The sequence below is a fragment of the Oryctolagus cuniculus genome, chromosome 12 (genome assembly GCF_964237555.1).
Source record: "Oryctolagus cuniculus chromosome 12, mOryCun1.1, whole genome shotgun sequence".
NCBI lineage: Eukaryota > Metazoa > Chordata > Mammalia > Lagomorpha > Leporidae > Oryctolagus > Oryctolagus cuniculus.
In genome coordinates, this window is record NC_091443.1 from 88,929,931 (window position 1) to 88,950,108 (window position 20,178).

Below are 20,178 nucleotides of genomic sequence, written 5' to 3' on the forward strand. Positions count from 1 at the left end.
AATTTATGATGATGATGATGATGATTGCTTCTCCTGGGCAGCGCTACCCAGCAGCCCCAGTTCCTGTGATCTTTTAACTGTGTGTGTGTGAGAGAGAGCAAGTGCACGCAAGAGCAAGCGTGTGCCCGCACATGCATGTGGCTTCTCCTGGGAATTGGCCATTTCAGATATTTCAGATCTGCACTCTATCTTGCTAAGCCCTCTTGTAGCAGGATATCAGATTAGGTGGATACTCTACCTTTGAATCCTTTGTCCATAATATATGTGTTCTGACGTCTGTCCATTCCACAAACACCTGCAAAAAAAGGAAAAATGGGGTGAGTGTACTTATACTGCTTGTGTTCCTCTTTTTCTCTGGCTTTTTTCCCCTTCCTCCTTTACCAAGAAAATAGTTGTTTATTGCTGGAAAATTCCTCTGGGTCTAATTGACCCTAAATCATTTTGGACACAGAAATTCTGGAAAGGCTCATGGTTTTGAGGTGAGCCACAGCGCCCCCTGGCACATTCAGCACGCCTTCCCCTTAACCTTCACCCGACAGGAATGTCTCTCAGGAGGTAATACAAGGTGATGCTGATGCCACCTGCAGCTGCTGGAGGTGAAGTTCCAGGCTCCTAAAGGTACAGAAGAAGGAATGAAGCAAACCAGTTCTTGGCTTGAGGGGAGAGGGTCCTCCCAACCCCTGTGCTGGTGAATTCTGGGATGGGTTTCTCCCCTCTCAGCTCTGGTCCTGTCTCTTCTGTATCTGAGGCTCAGCTGAGGGGTGTCAGAGGGCTGAGTTTGTTGATTAGTCTTTTTATTGGAAAGGCAGAGTGAGAGAGAGAGGGACAGAGATTTTCCATCCACTGGTTCACCTCCCAAATGGCAATAGTCAGGCTGAAGCCAAGAACCTAGGACTACATCTGGGTCTCCGGGTGGCGGGGGCCCAAGTACCCATGCCACCTTCTGCTGGTTTCCCAGGCTCAGTAGCAGGGAGCTGGGTGTGACGTGGAGCAGCCAGGACTCAATGCTGGTGTCACAGCCGTAGTGCCAGCCCGTTTACAGGTGAGCAGTCCTTCCCGGCCACAGCCAGTGTTTGAAGGCACCCCTGTTGGGGGTGGGCCATGTGTGCATAACTGAGTTATCTTTGAAAAGCGTCACCAGCGTGTTTCAGCTCCAAGGATTTCTTTCTTGTGTTTGGCTGTCAGTTTTTTCCTGCAGCTCCTGTGGTGCATAGTCCCGAGCCCCGGCCAGAGGCAGGACGTAAGCTCCAGGGACCAAGGTCAGGCTCTCTGCTGCATTCGTCTGGCACAGCAATGACTTGGACTCAGAGTCACTTTTCCCCTCAGCTTTTAACTGAGGACGGGTGCCAGGCCCGGTGTGCAGCGAGAGCTTAGTGAGATACAGGCTGCCGCCTCCTTGACTCACTGGGCCTCTCACGCTGAGGCCCGGCCCACTGCCCCCTCGTTACTTCCCCGCGCCTCCCCACCTCGTTCCCAAGCTGACTTTATAGGCGTCTACTCCCAGCTGCCTGCCACCCACACACTGCTAGGAGAGCAGAAGCAGGCCCAAGTTTTCCCTCAAGTTTCACTCTTCTAAAAGGCCTGTAGGTCCCCGTGCCCTTTCCATCTGATGGGGTTCCCTTTGTCCTCCCCCGGGAGGGAGGCCGGCCAGTTAACTTCTCCTTTTCACAGAACAGGAGACAGAGGCCTAAAGAGCAGTAGAGCCTGGCCCAGCAGCAGGTGAGGAGTTGAGAGGCAGCTGCAACCCTGACTGCTCCGAGTGTGCTTTCCCAGTGGCCAGCAGCCCGCCCGTCTGCAAGCAGGGCTCTGGCCACCCTGCTGGGAGAGCGAGGTCTGTAAAGTAGGAGAGGTCTGACCCGAGTGCAGAGGTTGCTCCCACCTGGGCAGACACCCGGGGTGCTGACAGTGGGGTAGGGAGTGTAGTTGGTGAGGTTATTGGATGTCCTCTACACTGCCCAGAACACAACCTCCTGGGTATAGCCCAGGGTCTTTATAGCCCATAGAGAATTCCAAAACTTCACTCTTCCTAGTGCTACCGGGCCCAAGGACTTGGGTTGGCAGTGCTGCTCAGTTTCCCATGAGATCTGGAAACCACCTAGAGCCTGAACTCAGGCCCTGCCCCAGGTTACCCTAGAGGAGCGGCTTGGCAGGGAGGCCACGTTCCCCATTCGGGGCACTGACTCCCACGATACCTGCCCCCATGTTCCTGTCTCAGGACTCACTCTCCAAGTCACCGGGTTTGAACTTGATATGTGAGTAACAGAGGGTATTGGGTGATAGATCCTGCTCAGAAACCTTGCCCGGGGATCTCGGAGAGCTTGGCTTAGGCCACTGCTGGCTCTGGGGTCTCTCTGTAGGGTACACTGAACCTTTTGGCCAGAGGACCAACTCTCCATTCACCACACCAACAGGGTTCAGAGAACCCCAAAGGTATGGCATTCCCTCAGCGGGCTTTGGGTTGTATTTTGTAGCCCTCCACCCAAAGCAGCCCCCGTTTGGCCACCCTGCTGGCCACAGTGGGAGCAGTGGGGTTGGTGGGGAGGATCCAGTTAGGTTCCCTTCGTTACATGGGGGCTTGGGCTGCTACACTAATGATGTAGGGAAGGAGAGTTCTGGAACCATGGGAGTGGGTCAGGGGGCAGGGATGGTCTGGTCTAAGGAGGTGGGGGGTAGGGCTGGGGGTCTGACCTGGTGAGTGTGGCTCAGCGGGGCGGCTGAGGTGTCTAAGTTCAATGTAGAAGTCCTCGGGCGGGTACCTGGCCTCCAGGGCACTGATCTGGAAATGGGAGTCTAGTGAGAGGAATGACAGGGAGGAGCCATTATTCCCAAGGCCCTTGTATCACAGGGGAAGGGGACAAGGGTCAAGGTAGAGCAAGGAATGGAGGCCCCTGTGTGTGGCAGCCAAAGGCCCAGGGCCGTCTGCCTTGTTTCCCCTCATCCCCACTCCTTTCCTCCTCAGGAACTGCCCCCGCTAGGCAAAGGAAGGAGCCCCTGAAGGGGCACCGGGGGGCCTGGGTCAGGCCAAGGGCTCCCCTAGAAGGTGAGAGCACCTGTGGTTTCATCTGGATCCCCCACATCTCAACCCCCAGGCCTGACCCCCTGGTGTAGAAGTGAAGGGGTCCTGGGCTTCAGTTGCTAATGAGACACAAAACAGGGGCTTGGGTTTCCTCCTGGCACCCCTCTCCCTTTGACCTGGGACAGGGCCCCTGCGAATATGGGAGGGGAACAGGGTGGGGACCAGACTGGAATCACTACTGACCTAACACGTTCACAAAGCTGTAGGGGGTCCAGCCTGCCGTGTCTCTGTCAAGGGACTTGTTACTGAGCTGTTTAGAGAGCAGGAGAGCCAGTTAATTCCCAGCGCCCCGGCTGCCCCTCCCCAGTTGTGACCTTACCCAGCCTCAATGTATCCAGCCCCAGGGTGGTCCTCTCCTACCTGGGCCCTAGACCAGAGGGAAGAGGAGAGGTGGGTGTTGCATGACAGGCCACCGTGGTGTGGCTGAGGCCAGTGGAAAGACATCATGGCCCTTCCAAGGTGTCAGGCTGAAGTTGCGTGGATCCTAGGCCCCCAGGGCAAAGGAGGACAGGAGCAGGGCCTCCCAGAGCCAAGAACTGGCCTGAGCCGAGCTGGCCCTGGTGGGGGAGGGCCACGCGGTGGAGTGAACTGCAGAAGAGGGTGCTGGTAGTGTCTCCACGGCCACACAAGGCCGTCTGCTGTGTCACTGTCACCTCTGCCCTTCCGTGGGACCACAGGGAAGCCTGAGGCAAGTCTGGAGCCCCGTGGCGCAGTCCTCCCTCTGCATTCCTAACGGCGCAGCAAGGCTGATCTCGTCCCTTCACAGGTGGGACCCGAGTCCTGGCTCGTGGGCCTTGCGCACAGACACACGAGGAGTCAGCGGCAGAGCGGGGCCTATACCTGGTCTGTCCCCGGTCATCTCAGCTGCCAGACTGAGGAATCCTCACTCAGGGCCCCTGGGGCGAGGGGAGCCAGAGGGCCACCAAGGGGGCTACCCAGGGTCACACCGGCACCTCCAGAAAGCAGGCAGCGTGGCTTCCCTGGGAATGAGACCAGGAGGGGCTCTTCCCCGGTGTCCTGGGGCCCTGGTTACTCGAGGGCCACCTACTGGGAAACTACAGGCCAGCCCACGCCGGAGCTTGGAACGAGGCTCTGAGCTGAGCCGTTGCACGTGCCCGGGGCCTTTGCATGCAGCATGCCTGTTTCATAGGAAAACAGGTTGGCAGTGGCTTCAGGTGCTGGCTTGCCGGTGGCTGCCCCGGAGGCGCCTCCGCTCCCACCGGTTACCGTTGCTGTGGGGGTCATCTGTGATGCTGGCCACCCTGCACGGGCAAACCCAGGAAAGGACCCCTGAGTGCCAGCGGGGCAGAGGCCTAGGAAGTCACGGAAGCCAGGAGTCCTGGGGCCCCTCCACACGGTCCTGCCCGTTGTGTGGGCAGACGTGCATGGGGTGTCAGGAGGGGTACAGCACATTAAAGGGGCATGTCACACACACTCTACACACAGGGCCATCGCTGCCCAAGGCCTTGTGCCTAAAAGAGGGGCAGGTGATGCCAGGATCTGTCAGGGAAGGCCCTGCAGGATGCACCGTCCATGAGAACGCTGGCCACGGCTGATTTGTGGGTTCCACGTTCCTTGGGGTCATGGGTGAATGTATGGATGTGGCACTCAGGGTTACCTGAGTAATAGCTGCTCTTCTGTGCTGGTTGTGCACACTGGCGTTGGCAACATGGGGCAGTGATTTGTGGTACGTTGTGTAGGGTTTTGATTACACACAGTTACGTGTGACAAGATGGTTACCTGACGTGGCACTCGTGGTTAGACTCAGAGTGTAAGGTTACGCCTCACACTGAATGATGCTGTGGGCTGGGTACATGATTCACTGACTGCTTACATGTACCAGAGGTCCCAGGGCTGCTCTTAATGTATTGGTTCCATACAGACCCTACAGGGTGTGTGTGTGTGTGATTCCTTCCCGGGCAGAGGTGAGGGGAGTCAGGGGCCGGTACCTTGGTGGGGCTGTTCCTGTCCAGAGTGCTGGCCTGGCTGGTGGCAGGCCCCCCGCACGCCAGTGCTTGGTAGCTGGAATTGGAAAAGCACTGGGCGTGGCTGCTACTTTGAGACAAATCTAGGAAGAGAACAAGGTGCCAGACACATCATTCCCCTGTCCCTAGTGTGAGACACCCCAGTACTAATGCTTGCACTGGGCAGCCCCGGGAGTACCCTGCACAGCCAGCCAAGCCCCCAGCTTCTGACATCCACCATCCCTGCCGCGGTCAGGAGAGCGAGCTAGGTCTGCGGGCCCTCCCCTCTGCGAGCAGGATTCCGCTCGGGTTCAGCACTGCAGAGGCTGGCACCGCCAGGTGGGCCCCGGCTGGGGAATGCTGGCTTCTGTAGCCCCACATGTCCTCGAGTTGCTGTTGAGGACAAGGCTGACCCTCCCCTAATTCCTCCTGGGGTTATATGGTCGTGAGTCTGTAAGGAAAGCCCACTCCTCTCGGCTCCTGCCCTTCTCTTCTGAGGATTGCTAGACCTCTCCACCGGGCTGAGAAATACATGGCCCCAGGAAGCCTGGGAAACCCCGCCAGCCTCACTCGTGTCCCAGAAGAAACTCCCCATGTCTCTGTGGGTGTGGGATTTCACCAGAGCCTGTCTGCTTTGGCTGAAACCCAGGCGGGCATGCGGGCCAGGAGCTCTTTGAAGGCAGGGCCTGTACCTGGGCTGCCTTGCCGCGGTCTATCCTGCTTAGCATGGGGCTGGCTAGATGTGGGTACTTTGAAAAGTTCATGGGGAAATGGAATTAAAAGTTTATTTTGGTGCAAAACAATTTTGAAGTCCATGGATAGATTTGTCATTATATGCATCTTCCATGAACTTTTTGAAGTACCCTCATGTAGTAGGTGCTGCTTGGCAGAAGTGGCCTGGAATGATCTCAGTTTTTCTGCAACATCATGGGTAGCTGTTGCCATGCTGGCTGGAGAGAGCCACCGTCTGTGCTCATGCAGACAGCCCAGGCTGCCTGTGGCCCAGGGATATGGGCAATTTCAGTGTCCTGGCCTCTATCGTTTAGCTAAATAAGCAGCCCAGGGTTCGGGGGAAAGGAAGGAGCCAGCCCAGCAGCCCCACTCCCGTCCTCAAGCTCCCAGGTGGAATACCCATTGGAGTTGCGCCCGCATTTGCAGGCAGCCTGGGCTCTGGTGCAACCGCTAGGGGGCCATCGCTCTCGCTTTGAAGCCTCCTGCAGGTCAGGTACCGCCCCTTCTGCTGTATTCTGCTGTAACCGGGCCCTTCTAACGCTGCGAACTGGGAGAGGAGCAGTAATTGCCCGGGCCTGGGCAGCAGCCTCCTGAGGTGCACGGAGGTCAGTCTGCAGCGTTGGACCCCTGGAGACTGCTGGTGTGGGTGCTCCTGTGGCTGACGCCCAGCGAGAAGGATGGGAAGTCCCCGGGGAGGTGGGAGGTGGCTTAGAGCTGGGGGCCGAGGAAACACCACCCTCTAGACTCCCATATGCCTCTCCCACCCCCTCATCTCTCGGGATCTGCAGCAGCCAAACCAGCCCCGAAGTGCACCCACCCCGCTTCGGCGAGAAGCCTGGTGTCCCCCCGGGCTACCCCGCGTGGCAGCACAGCCCTTACCTGAGAGGGAGTAGTCGGTACTGGTCATGCGCATGGCGGGCGTGTAGGAGACGCGGGGAGCCAGGTCGCGCACTTTTTCTTTCTGCCGGCGCCGGCGCCAGGCAAACAGGCCCAGCAGCACCACGATGAGGAACAGCAGCAGGATGATGCCCGTGACCGCACCCACCGAGTGCCGCTCCGCGCCCAGCGCCGGGCTGATCTTGGTGTAGGGATTCAGCTCCTCCATCATGAGGGCCGCTGTGGGAGACGGTGGCGGAGGCGCTCAGCCCAGCTGGCCTTCGCCTCCAGGGCTCCGCCTCCCACCCTGCCCTCTGAGGCCAGGACACCTGGTTCCCACCCTGGGCCTGCTCTTCAGTCACCGCGTGACCCCAACCCTCGCTGTGCCTCGGTTTCTTCAACTGCCCTAGGGGGCGGGGCCCCAGCGTCATGACCAGGAACGCACGTGATTGGATTTGTGGAACAGAATCGTAACAAGTTTTGCCACTTGATGCCATTCCAAAAATGGGTTAGATATTGACTCATGCAAACTCTCCTACTGCACTGAGGGAGAGAGATCAGTCAATTCCTTTCACATGTGACAACCAAGTGACTGACAGGTTGGGTAACCCACCTGAGATCACACAACCAGTAACTGGCGGAGTCAGAGCAGACAGACCCTTCCCCCACCCCGCCGGCAGCCAGCCTTGGGACTCAGGGTCCCCGGTTTGCTCACTTACAGTATAGGGACAGTAACCCTGCCCTCCCTGGGGGCATGTGAGCGGCAAAAGAGGGGCTGGCAAGACAGCACCAGCACAACACCGCTTGGTTCTGTGCTGCGCAGCCAGGGGGCAGTCCTGCTCGCCCAGCAGCCGGCCAAACAGCTGGCCAGCATCGCCGTTCCCAGTGGGCGAGCCTCAGCAGGCAGGGCCGGGTGACGCGGCTCCTTTTCTGTCCCAAGGATAGCTGTGAGCCGCTCTCGCCCCTCGCCCCGCCTACCACCAACCTCCTTGTGCCTCAGCTGCCGGCGGTACTTCATAAAGGGCCTTTCTGTGCACAGAGCCCCCGCTTACAGAGTGCTCATTTATATGCCAAGCCCTTATTGCCGCCGCTGGGTCCCCAGCGAGCACCGAGGTGGAGCCCCTCCGGAAGCTGGTGTCATGGGGGAAGAGGAAGTGCGAGGTAGTGGCAGGGCTAGAGCCTGGCAGTGTGCACCTCGTGGTTACCCTCGCTTGGCTCACGGAGAACTTGCCGAAGATGAGCATGGAGAAGCCATGGCCGAAAGGCCGCCTGCTCCATCTCTGCAGCACCTGAGCCTCTGCACCTGCTCCACTCCCATTCGTGTTCCAGATACAGCTCAGGCAACCTGTCCTTACAAGCCCCAGCTGTTCCGGTTGGAGTCTCCCTCGGGCCTCCCTGGGGCTCTGTCCACAGCCCGCTACCCAGGCACTCTGGTGCCGGCGGATTACCTTGGTCACACCTGATTCCTTTGAATCCCGGGGTGCAATAACAGGTGCCGGTGACGTGGTCACAGGTGGCATTGTTCATGCACTCACATAGCTGCTGACACCCGTAGCCAAAGCTTCCTGGTGCACATCCTGTGTAGCATAAAGAGCAGACAGACACACTCACTCTCCACCCGTTCAGTTCTGTGAATGGATGAAGCTTCTCCCTGTAGCTTCTGTTGTGCTTTGGTTGCTTGGTGGGGCATGGAAGAGAAGGAGAAGATGCTACCACCCCTGCCCCTTCCTCATGCAACACAGTAAGCAGCAGCCTCCATGTGCCTGGGCTTGAGCCGGATGCCAAAGGGGCCAGCGCTGTGGTGCAGTGGGTTAAGCCACAGCCTGCAAGGCCGGCATCACCTATGGGTGCCAGTTTGAGCTTCCGAGCCAGCTCCCTGCTAATACACCTGGGAAAGCAGTGAAAGGCAGCCCAGGGGCTTGGGCCCCTGCCACCCCATGTGGGTGAGACCTGGATGTAGCTCCTGGCTTCAGCCTGCCTCAGCCCTAGCCATTTGGGGAGTGAACCAGTGGATGGAAGATCTCTGTCTCTCCTTCCTCTAACTCTGCCTTTCAAATAAACAACATCCTGCCGCCTCCTCCTTCCTCATTGCCCCTCAGGCCTCTGCTTTGCCCTCCATGCCCCATCCCCATCTCAACTGGAGGGAGACGTTCTTCACATCAGCGTGGGCATGATCATGATCATCAGTCTTTTTTTCTTGGGGGTTGCCCCGGGGTGAAGGGAGCCAGGGGTGCAGAGCCCCCATGCTGGACCTTGAAGGAGTTGGGTTCCCCTGCAGGTTGCCAGGGCTCAGGGCTGGGGCAGCTTACTCTGTTCACAGTGTCGTCCGGTGAAGCCCGTGCGGCAGGTGCACTTGCCGCTGATGTGGTCACAGCTGGCGCCGTTCTGACACTGGCACACACGCCCACAGTCCTTCCCGAAAAACGCTGCCGGGCAGCCTGCAGAAACAGGGCCTCCCGTTAGGGGACTTGCCACAGAGCACGGCTGCCTCTGTGCTCTGGACTCTCGGGCTGGGGGACAAGAGGATCCCTCCAACAAAGGGTGCCTGGGAGCCAGGGGTCAGGTTCAAGTCTCTGCTGTGCAGCCAGAGGCCGTTCCTCCTGACTCCAGGCCCCACCGACAAAGGAGGGTCTGGACTTGGTGATTGCCAGGACTTTGGGTCTGTCACCCCCCAGAATGCAGCCTGGCCCCTGGGCTGCCTGGTCCTGGTCCTGCCTGCCTTCCTTCCTCCCTCCCTCCCTCCCTCTGTGGCAGGCCTGGCCAATGCCCACAGCGGCCAGTAGGCTGCAGCATGGGATTCGGAGTGGCGGGGAGGCCGGGAGGCGGAGCTTACGCTGTGTGCAGAAGAGTCCGGTCCAGCCCGGGGTGCAGTGGCAGGCCCCGTCCTCGGCGCTGCAGCTCGCCCCGTTGTGACAGCTGCAGGTGTGGAAGCAGGCGGGACCCCAGAATCCAGCTGGGCAAGCTGGGAGGTAGGCAGGATGTGGGGCGGGGGGAACGAGGCAGAGAGGGGCAGGTGGAAAGGGGGAGGCTGTGTCAGAGCCCAGACTCCAGGATGGACCCTGGGGACGTTTCCTGGCGGTTCCCGGGCCTCCCTGGTCACCCGGCATTCCCATTAAGCGCAGGGCTCCACCCACTCTCCCAGGCTTTGGTGCCGGACAGCCTGGCTGGAAGGCCCCTGCAGCTTCCCTGTCGGGGAGCACTGTGGTTCACGGGGTGTACGCTGATGTCCTAACTTCCCCCATGAGGATGAGACCACCCCCTCTCCTGCTGGGGAGCCCCCTGAGGGCGGAGATGTCCAACCAGGCCTTTGCCTCGCCTGTCAAGGAAGGAGCTCCCAGGGCAGAGGCTGGGTCTCCACCCTTAGACTGGGGCCTCCCCAGGGAGGGGCTGTTGTCTGTGCACTAGATTGGGTGCCCCTTACAGGAGCAGCCCCTACAAGGCCCTGTCTAGGCTCGTGATGCCCAGGATGTCATAGGAGCCACCCGCACCCTCCTGGGTGACTGCCCTGGCATCGCCTCCCTTCCACCTTCCCCAACTCCAGCCCTCCAGTCCCTGCCCTCTCCTCCTCCCCGTCCAGGTGCTAATGGACTATTGATTCTCAGCATAGCATTAATAGCACAATTAATAGTATCGATACCTTTAATGCCAGCACTTAATACCCCTGATCAATCCTAAGCATTCATCGTGTCAGCTGTAGAGCTGAGTGAGCCTGTCATCCGTAGAAGGTTTTAGGCACAGAAGTGGAGGCACAGGGCATCAAGGTACTGGACAGCAGAGGGAGGGGTCAGGGCCGGGCCGGGGCGGCAGCTTACCCTGGGAGCAGTCCTTGCCGATCCAGCCAGGGAAGCACTGGCAGGAGCCGTCGATGGGGCTGCAGGTCCCGTTGTTGGCACAGGAGCAGAGCTGCGCGCAGTCCTGTCCAAAGCGCCCTCCGGCACACACTGCGGGCACAGGGCAGCTCGCACCGGCCCTCCCACCCATGCGAGTTCCACGTGGAGCCCCCGTCACGCTTCTCCGTTTGCGCACAAGGAACTTGTCCCTCTCAGGCCCACAGCGGCCGCCTCCTGGAGGCTCCGTTGCGACCTCACCTTTGACAGAGGGGCACGTGGAGGTGCACAGAGGTGGAGTCACTCAACTTGGGTCTCACAGAGGGGAGGTGGTAAGGCTGGGCACCATCGCTCTGGTCTCTCAATCCAGTGCTCCCTGTACTGCTCCGCAGCCCCCCGCTTTCCACCTGGCCAGCATCACGGGTCCCCAGGCTGGACCGGCCCTGAAGGTTGAGCCCTGTCCATCTGATTCCTCTGACCCCCACTCAGCCTCCTCCTCCAGAAAGCCCTCCTGGGTTCGCCAGGCCCCGTTCTCCCCTGAGCATCCTGAGTCACTTGCGGGACGTTGCTCACGCGTCCTCCTGGAGGAAGGGCCGGCTTCCTCGGCCAGGCTGCAAGTCCCCTGAGACTCGCCCCCCACCTGCTCCCTACAGCTTGAGCTCCCCAAAGCACAGCTCTCTTTCCAGCGCTCATGGCTTCAGTGGCTCCCCCTGGGGTACCAGGCTCCCTGGGGAGCCTCGCACACAGTGCTTATCGCCCGCTCCCAGACACCCGGGCCACCGTGGCAGACTGCTGGCTGCTCCTGGTACCAATTCCCGTCATCCTTCAAAGTAGAACCTCGAGTTTCAGCTGGGCTCGGGCCACCTGGAATGCAGACTTTATTCTCGGGCTCCTGTTCAGTGAGGGGTGGCCCTGGGACTACTTCCTGGCCAATGGGTGAGTGGAAAAGGGTCTTTATTTTGCCTGCCCCGCCCACCCTTCTTGCTGAAGGGTAACATGCACTGTGGAGAACTATGGACAGAATGGCTGGAGCCCCAGCAGCCATTATTTTTTTTTATTTTTTTGACAGGCAGAGTGGAGAGAGAGACAGAGAGAAAGGTCTTCCTTTGCCGTTGGTTCACCCTCCAATGGCTGCCGTGGCTGGTGCGCTGCAGCCGGCGCACCGCACTGATCCGATGGCAGGAGCCAGGAGCCAGGTGCTTCTCCTGGTCTCCCATGCGGGTGCAGGGCCCAAGCACTTGGGCCATCCTCCACTGTACTCCCTGGCCACAGCAGAGAGCTGGACTGGAAGAGGGGCAACCGGGACAGAATCCGGTGCCCCGACCAGGACTAGAACCCGGTGTGCCGGTGCCGCAAGGTGGAGGATTAGCCTGGTGAGCCGCCGCACCGGCCTGCCACCTCTCTTCAGAGGTGGAAGCCATGTGCACAGGACAGCAGGACAAACTAGGAGCAGCCTGGGCTCCTACGGTCTCCCGGTTTCATTTCCGGGTCTCTGTGTGTGTGAGGAAATGTGTGTAAAGTGCAAGGAAACTAATGTTTATCGTTTTCAAACCAGTTATTTTTTCAAACATCACCCAAAAGCTGAATGGCACCGTAAGGATTTTTCCGTTTGGGGTGGTGGTGTCCCTGTTTGACCAGTTTCCGTCCTGGTCTTCCAGTACTGTGACTTGGGAGCCTGTCCTGGCCAGGCCCAAGTCCCACCCGTGTCCACACAATGCCTGGAAAAGCAGCAGGTGCTAGAGGCCTGGTGACCGAGTGTGGGAAAAACCTTTCTCCCCGCTCAGCTGCCGAGTTCTCCCGGGAGAAGCTGAGCTCGGAACTCGCCCCTCTGGACGTGGCGGGGAACGTGGCGCTCCCATTTTTGTTGTGTTTGAGTGCCAAACACAGTGGCCGCTATGTAGCCAACACTCAAGGAATGTTCTAGAATGGCCAAAATCAGCCTGGGGAGCAGCAACCTCCCGGGGGGCTCTGCTGGGGTCTGGGGGTTCCCCGCAAAGCCCAGCTCCAGCCAGCCCCACATCTTCCAGGAACACGGGTGTGGGTGAGGGGAGGGCAGCATCTTGCTTCCCTGAGGTCTGCAGTAGTCAAGACACAGAGAGGATCATGGGAAGTGTTCATTCTTGAGAAGTGATTTCCTAGGTCCCAGTCTCCAAGCCTTGAGCGGGCACCCTCTGTACCCCACATGCCTCTCCTAGGGCTGGCCCGCCCTCACCACACCGCGGCCACCTCGTGCCTGGGAGTCACCTGGGCCACTCCTGCACCGGACTGCAAGGCTGCTCAGTGCACACAGCCTCCAGTCCAAAGCCTTGGGTCTGGCTCCTGGTTTATTGTCTATTCAATGAACACAGGAGGGTACGTGAAAAGCTCATAGAAAATGAATTTTGATGCAAAAAATTCGAAATGCATGCATAGTTTTTTTCAAAATACACATTGTTTATGAATTAAGACATTTTATTTATTTATTTGAAAGGGAGAAGGGCCAGTGCTGTGGCACAGCATTAAAGCCCCAGCCTGCAGTGCCAGCATCCCATGTGGGCGCCGGTTCTAGTCCTGGGTGCTTCACTTCCGATCCAGCTCTCTGCTGTGGCCTGGGAAAGCAGCAGAAGATGGCCCAAGTGCTTGGGCCCCTGCACCCACATGGGAGACCCAGAGGAAGCTCCTGGCTCCTGGATTCAGGTCAGCTTTGGCTGTTTTGGTCATTAGGGGAGTGAACCAGTGGAACGGAAGACCTCTCTCTTTGTAACTTTCAAATAAATAAAAATAATTCTTAAAAAAAAAAAAAAAGGCAGAGAGAGAGAGAGGTCTTCCAACTACTAGTTCACCCCCACCCCCAAATGCCTGTAACATTGAGGCCATAGCCAGCCACTGAGAACTCAACCTAGGTCTCCCACGTGGGTGGTGGGGTCCCAAGTACTTGGGCCATCACCTGCTGCCTCCTGGGGTGCACATTAGCAGGGAGTGGACTGGAAGTTGAGCTGGGACTTAAACCCAGGCACCCGGATGTGGCGTCCTCAGTGGTGTCCTAACGGACCATACTCCCATCGCTTTCATAAATTCTTTGAAGACCCCTCCTATGCATGGATTTCAAAATTTTTTGCACCAAAAATAAATTGATCTTTTAATTCATTTTCCACAAGTGATTTGACATGGATATGGTGCTTCTGCGCACCAGGACTACTCAAAGTGCTCCACCAATAGCTCACCTACCCCGCAGTGCTTTCATTGTTATACATTCCCATTGCTGCTTCCTGTTGTTGACTCTGCACATAGGAGCTGAGGCGCTGAGAGGTCAAGCAACCTTTCCAAGGATGCACAGCTAGGACACTGTGCCAAGAACCTCTGAACAAATCCATCACCCTTCCTGGTCTCCATTTTCCCATCTTGAAAATGGGGAGGAGAGCCCTCACTCCTCGGCTTTGGGCTGGGGTTGCTGATGCGGGGCTCTCTGCTTCCACTGACAAACAGCCTCTCCGTAGGCGAGGCCACCCAGGAAGGAGGGCACACCTCTCACCTGTTTGCAGCTCAGGCGCCACCTTCAGCTTCCTGGAAAACAGGCTCCCCCAGCCCCTTCCATCTAACCTGTCTCCCACACGTGCTTGCCTCCCAGAGCCCATCCTCCAGGGCCGGCCCTGGGGGGAGGGGGTGGGTAGGCTGCTGCAGCCCACCCTCAAAATCAACTTTGGGGCCAATGCTGTGGTGTAGTGGGCTAAGCTTCTGCCTGTGGTGCCGGCATCCCATACGGGCACCAGTTCTAGTCCCAGCTACTCCACTTCTGATCCAGCTCTCTGCCGTGGCCTGGGAAAGCAGTAGAAGACGGCCCTAGTGCTTGGGCCCCTGCACCCACGTGGGAGACCTGAAGAAGCTCCTGGCTTTGGATCTGCCCAGCCCCCACCGATGCGGCTATTTGGGGAGTAAACCAGTGGATGGAAGACCTCTCCCTCTGTCTGTAACTCTGCCTTTCAAATAAATAAATAAGATCTTTATAAAAAAAATCAACTTTGAGCTTAAGACAGTCTTATCTCTGAAGCCTCTTTCCACTCAGGAGGCTGATGGATTCACCCCAGGGCTGCTAACGCGGTCCGTCTGGCAAGTTCACCGGTCCACTCCTGCTCTGCACGGAGAGCAGAGCGCCGAGCGGGGCGGTGGAGAGCCAGCATCTGGTGATATTTCATCCACGCTCGATGATCCTGCGTAAGCAGGGCCCGTAATCTGTAACTCGCTGGAAAGCCGCTCATTAGAAAGTGTCAGCTCCATTTTTTACAAGGGCTGAGACTTAACCAGGGCAATTGCCATTAATAGTAAACCCTATTAGATCTGTGGGGTAGAAAATGCTCTTGAAGCCCGCGGGATAAACCAGGCAATGAGGGATCCAGGAGTTCCTCCTCCGGCTGCCTGGCCCTGGTGTAGACCCAGCCTTCCAGTATGGACGCTGGGTTCGCCCACGTTTAATAAGCAAATCTCGGTGCGCCACATTAGGATGATGAAACCGTCCCCAAAGGGCTGCGGGCGAATGAAACGGTCACGTGTGCTTCTCTGGGGCCCACGCTCCCCGTGACCTCAAAGCATCACGGAGCCAATCTCCCGCTCATACATATTAACGGCCCCACGGACTTTCAGAAACAGCGCAGCTCGGCAGCGATTATTCATCAAAAGAATGGGTCCCCCTGGGAGGTAGTGAGCTCTCTGTTAATGGGAGTATCTAAGCAGGGGTCAGACAAGATTCTTGCACCAATGACCTTGAAGTTGCATCTAGCTGTATGTTTGAGGCTCCCTTTACGCCCTGTGGGTCAGAGTGCAAGGCTCACAATCTGTACTCAAAGCTGTCCTGAAGCCCCCGCCCCCAACACACACACACACACACACACACACCCCTGCCTTCTCTGCCCACTCTGTCCATCCATGGCTGGTTAGCACGCCCTGCAGCCGCTCCCTGCTCCTGGATAGCAGCACGCCTCAGTCTCTGTGCTTTGCCTGAGCTACTTCTCTACCCAGAATGCCTTTCTTTCTTCTCCACCTTGCAGGTGAACGCCTAAGCTGCAGCCCAGCAGTCTGCAGGGATCCCCCCCGCCTCCCCCCCACTGGCCTAAGGAAGCCAGGGCTGCGCTGAGCCCCGAGGGGTGCGAGCCCAGAGAGGCTCCTGCCTTGGCTGGTTGCTGATACTAGGGGATTTTGTGAATGATCTTGAACCGCGGGCACTTTGAAATCGGCCACAGCGGGGATGTGTATTCTAGAGATCTTCAAATGCTACAAACGAAGGCTTTGCCTTCAGAGCTAAGACAGTCGCCCACCCACAGACAAGTGAGCTTTTCCCCCTCTCCGCTCCTGCGGGAGGCGGCAGCTGCTTGCCTTTAGTGTAGTGAAGGATTCTGAGGTCAGAACGGCGAGGGATCAGTGATGCTGGCTGCGTGCGGGAGGCGACGGGCTGGGGGGCTGGGATGCTGCCGCCCCCAGGCGGGGCCAGCACCGACCCTGTGCCCGCACACATGGCACAAGGTGCACTAGGCACAGAGCCACTGCTGAGGCCAATCCCTTTGGGGCCGATTTCGTTTGTCATCCCTTTTGTGTGGGTATTGGGGTCAGAACTTGTTCCTGCCACCTGCTGTGAGACCACGGACAAACTGCTTAGCTTCTCTGAGCGTCGGGAAGGAGCTGCCTCCTAAGGACAGGGATCCTGAGCTCTCCCTTGCCTGCCACTCCCCTCCCCCTCCCCCTGCCGCCCTGCCCGTGCCAGTCCCAGAAACGGTACCTTGATTGCAGAGGGCTCCAGAGAAGCCTGGGAGGCACTCACAGATGCCACTGACGTGGTGACAGGGCCCACTGCTGTGCACGCAGAGGGGGCACGGCTGGGCACAGTCATGGCCGTAGAACCCAGGGGGGCAGACTGAGAGTGAAGGGGAGAGGGTGGTCAGTGTCCAGGGTCCCCAGCCATTCCAGCCACCCCTCCTGGGCCACATGGCGCTAGAGGGAAGAAGCTCCTGAAAACACAGATGTGGATGCGGAGGTGTGGGGTGCAGTGCCTGGGTTCAAGTCCCGGCTCCTCCTCTTCCTCCCCAGCTTCCTGCTGATGCACGCTGGGGGGAAGGGGCTGATGGCTCGAGGACCTGGGTCCCTGCCACCCACGTGGGAGTCCCAGATTGAATTCCAAGCTCCTGGCTTTGGCCTGGCTCGGCTCTGGCTGATGTGGGCATCTGGGGAGTGAACCAATGGATGGGAGAGCTCTCTCAGCTAAAATAAAAATAAGGACTATGGAGGGAGCTGCATGGTGCTGTTGCCTCAGGGGAGCCGGGCTGGGCCTGAGCTTGGCCTTGAGGACAGAACGACTGGTGCAAGCACAGAGGACTAGGAGGGAGAGAGAGGCCATGGGCGCCGGCTCCTGGAGCGCAGCCCCACTCAGGCCAGGCCCGGGCCTAATGGAAGCGTTGGGTCCCCGTGCTGGGGGACTTACTTCTCTGGCACAGGGGTCCTCGGAAGCCAGGGGCACACTCGCAGCTCCCGTCCTCTGGCGAGCAGGAGCCGCCGTTCTCACAGCTGCAGGAGACGGAGCAGTTGGGACCCCAGCGCCCAGGCGGGCAGGTGCTGTCACAGCGGACGCCTGCGGGCCAGAGGCAGAGGGAAGTCAGAGGGAGGAGCACAGCGCAGGATGCAGTGGGGGAGGCAGGGCGCTGGGCCAGGAGGGAGGACTTGTAAGCTGCTGCTTCTGGCTGGGCCGGGCTCAGGGGCTTGGAGGAGGGTGCGGGTGGGTGCAGGTGGGGGTGGCCCTCCGAGGTGGGCCTCCCCCTTCCAACTGTTCTGAGCCCCATCCTCAGGGTCATGTGTTTCCATCCTAAGCACACACCTGCGTGCGATGCACTCTGTGCTCTAATGCATTCTGCTTCATTAAGAAAAAAAATAAGTAACGTTAGTCGTAACCCAACGCATCGATTGAACGACCTCCAATTTGACAAGCGAGCGGCCTGCGGGGAACAGGTGGAACAGCCCAGTGAGAGAGGAGCGAGGGCTGCAGGCATTTCGAGCTGTGGCAGCAGAAATGTGAGTCGGGGGGACCACAGCCTGGAAGCGGACAGGGCACTGTCCATGGCTGTTGTCTGGATGCTGGCTCTGGGGCGGGGGCTCCTCCCAGGCACGGCGCTCAGAGTCGGACCCGCACCTGAGCCCAGGAGACTGACTTGGCTTAGAGGCTGAGAGAGGAGAGAATTAGTTTAAAAAATCATGTCTGCCTTGTTAGGAGGACAGGGATTGTGAGAGAGAGAAAGAGGGAGGCAGACACTCATCCCCAGTGCACACAGCGGCCCCAGCAGCGGGAGGGGAGCGGTGGGACCAATTTAGAGGCAGCTGGAACTGTACAAGCCCACCTGGGCCGCCAGCAAGTGCGGAGGGCAGGGAAGGGGCGAGGCGGGAAGGGAGGCTCTACTGGCCCCGCCCCTCCCCGTCTCAGCTGTGCAGCCAGGGGGGCTTGGGATGCCACTTTCTGGGAAAGGGGACGGTGGGCTTCTCCCCAAGGACTGGGATCCTTTCCTGGGAGAATTTGGCAGCCATGGTTGCCCGTTTACCCATTGCTGGGGGTCACCCACGAGGTGACACCTGGACAGGCATGGAAAATCCCGCGAAGGGAGCCCCGGGACGTGGAAACCACGGAGCCACTCAGAGTTCGGGATGCCTCTTCAAGGCTCCCCTTCCCCTGGGTATCCACAGGAAGGAGGGTTGGCCCCGGGATCCCCTCAAGGGATCCCCAAATCCAGGATGTTCAACTTCCTTGTATAAGATGGCTTCGTATCTGCATAACAAGGGTCTTCCAGAAATTCGTGGAAATGTATGTCGTGGAAAACCTGTGCATGGTTTTCAACCTTTTTTTTTTTTTTGCACCAAAATAAACTTCTCTTTTCTGGCAGGCATTTGGCACAACGGCTTCAATTGCCACTTGGGACACTTGCATCCCAGGTCCTTGTCGGAGTACCTGGTTGCAGTCCTGGCTTGCCTGCTTCTGATCCAGCTTCCTGCTGCTGCACATCCTGGGAGGCAGATGATGGCTCAAGTCCTTGGGTTCCTGCCACCCCTGTAAGGAGTTGCAGGCTCCCCTCTGGCTGTCGCAGGCATTTGGGGAGTGAAACAGCAGAGGGAAGATATTTCCTCTCTTGCCTTTCAAGTGAAACGAAATAAAATTTTTAAAAATTAAAAAAAAAAAAGCCTTCTCTTGTGACTCCACATTTCAGGGACCTCCTGAAGCACCTCACACACACCCCAGGTGTCTTCCTGCAAACCTGGAGCCGTTTCTGGACTGGTGGCCTGCATTGTTTAGGGAAGATGGCCAGGAAAAAAGTCTGCACACACGCAGTGCAGATGCAACTGGGGGAATGTTTCCCACGTGCAGGGGGTTGAATCCCTGGGTGCAGAATGTGTATCCCAGAGCCGTGAGCTGCCTGTGGTGGCTGAAAGCCGGGGACTCGGCTGCACGCCGGGGGACACTGCTGTTCCCTGGGAGGTGTGCTGCCCTGAGGGGAGTCTGGCTGGCTGGCGGGGCCTCTGATTCTGATGGAGGCAGGGCCGTCCCACGCAGACGCTGTTTTCTAACACTGCACAGATACCATGGTGTACAGAACATCCTGTCAGCAAAGAGATCGAAGAGACCGTCCATCCTTTGGTTCACTCCTCAAATGGCAGCAACAGCCAGAGCCAGGAGCTTCTTCCGGGTCTTCTTCCAGCCCCAGCTGTTGCAGCTAGCTGGGGAGTGAACCAGTGGGTGGAAGATCTCTCTAACTCTGGACTTTGAAATAAATAAATCTTAAAAAAAAAAAAAAAAAGGTTGGAGAAGGTAATCTTTAAGATCTCTTCCAGTTGGAAGGGGAAAACCACCTATGGTTATAGGCCAAGTTCTTTCTTTAAAAAAAAAAAATCAAAAAACAAAAACCCACACTTAATGAGCACCTTCTGTGTGCATGGTGGGGTGACTACAGCCATAGCGCCAGACAGCAGTAAGCTTGTGACTTCCAGGGGAAGGCAGATGGGCCGCTGCCTGGGGCAGCACCAGACCGAGGCACGAGCAGTGGGCCTGGGGCTGAAGGGCAGGTGGGGATGGCCCACGGAGTGGGAGGCCAGGCCCGGCCTTCTGAACCTGCTGTGGGGGAATTAGCTTTAGAACAGCCTTGCTGACCGGCTGTCCATCAAAGACGGAACTTTTAAGCGTCAGATGTCATTAAAATCCCATCAGCTCAGTTGAAGCTAAGGCAGTGACAAGTTAAAGTGGATTTTCCCTTGGTTCCCACTAAGGTTACAGAGCCGGGGACCAGGGCCACGCCTTGCTCCTTGCCGCGGGGCAGCAAGTGGGGGACAGACGCCGTGCGGCAGCCAGCCCTGAACTGCGTCCCTGGTGAGCCACGCTTCCGGGAACGGCCGCTGCTGTGTCTCCGCAGGCCAGTGCGTTCACCCCCGGGACGCATCCCAGGCCCATGGTGACCGAGCACGTCCTGCGTGCGGGGCGCTGTTTGCACTGTGGGGCCCGACGCCATTCAACTGCAAAACCACGGTGGGGCAGCGAGGACTTTCTGGGCAGAAGACTCGGCCCCGACTGGCTAAAGGACTCACCCGGTGCCACGAGCCCAGGCAGTCTCACTCCGGGTCTACGTTCTTTTTCAAAAAGTTATCTTCATTTTATTTGAAATGAGAGAGAAAGAGAGAGAGAGAGTCTCCCATCCACTGGTTTACTCCC

General features: G+C 58.2%; 1 protein-coding gene across 18 annotated transcripts in view; it reads right to left on the reverse strand.

Moving 5' to 3' along the window:
• The window catches only part of MEGF11 (multiple EGF like domains 11), a 320,058-nt gene that overhangs the window by 29,869 nt on the left and 270,011 nt on the right, over positions 1-20,178 (reverse strand). For 5 of the 18 annotated variants that reach the window (XR_007910143.2, XR_007910144.2, XR_007910140.2 and 2 more), the window contains exons 14-24: positions 16,921-17,067; positions 16,222-16,356; positions 10,461-10,589; positions 9,482-9,610; positions 8,958-9,086; positions 8,097-8,225; positions 6,652-6,888; positions 5,026-5,144; positions 3,260-3,326; positions 2,689-2,776; positions 239-295 (exon numbers count right to left, since the gene is read on the reverse strand). Coding sequence is in view for 12 of the 18 variants with exons in the window: in XM_051821835.2 (XP_051677795.2) it covers positions 239-295; positions 2,689-2,790; positions 3,260-3,326; positions 5,026-5,144; positions 6,652-6,888; positions 8,097-8,225; positions 8,958-9,086; positions 9,482-9,610; positions 10,461-10,589; positions 16,222-16,356; positions 16,921-17,067 (1,380 nt within the window). In the remaining 6 variants the exon portion in view is untranslated. Of the gene's footprint in view, positions 1-93; positions 296-2,688; positions 2,791-3,259; positions 5,145-6,651; positions 6,889-8,096; positions 8,226-8,957; positions 9,087-9,481; positions 9,611-10,460; positions 10,590-16,221; positions 16,357-16,920; positions 17,068-20,178 lie in introns of those variants that run through there. The other 13 variants (XM_051821835.2, XM_051821834.2, XM_008268864.4 and 10 more) reach the window with 5 other exon arrangements.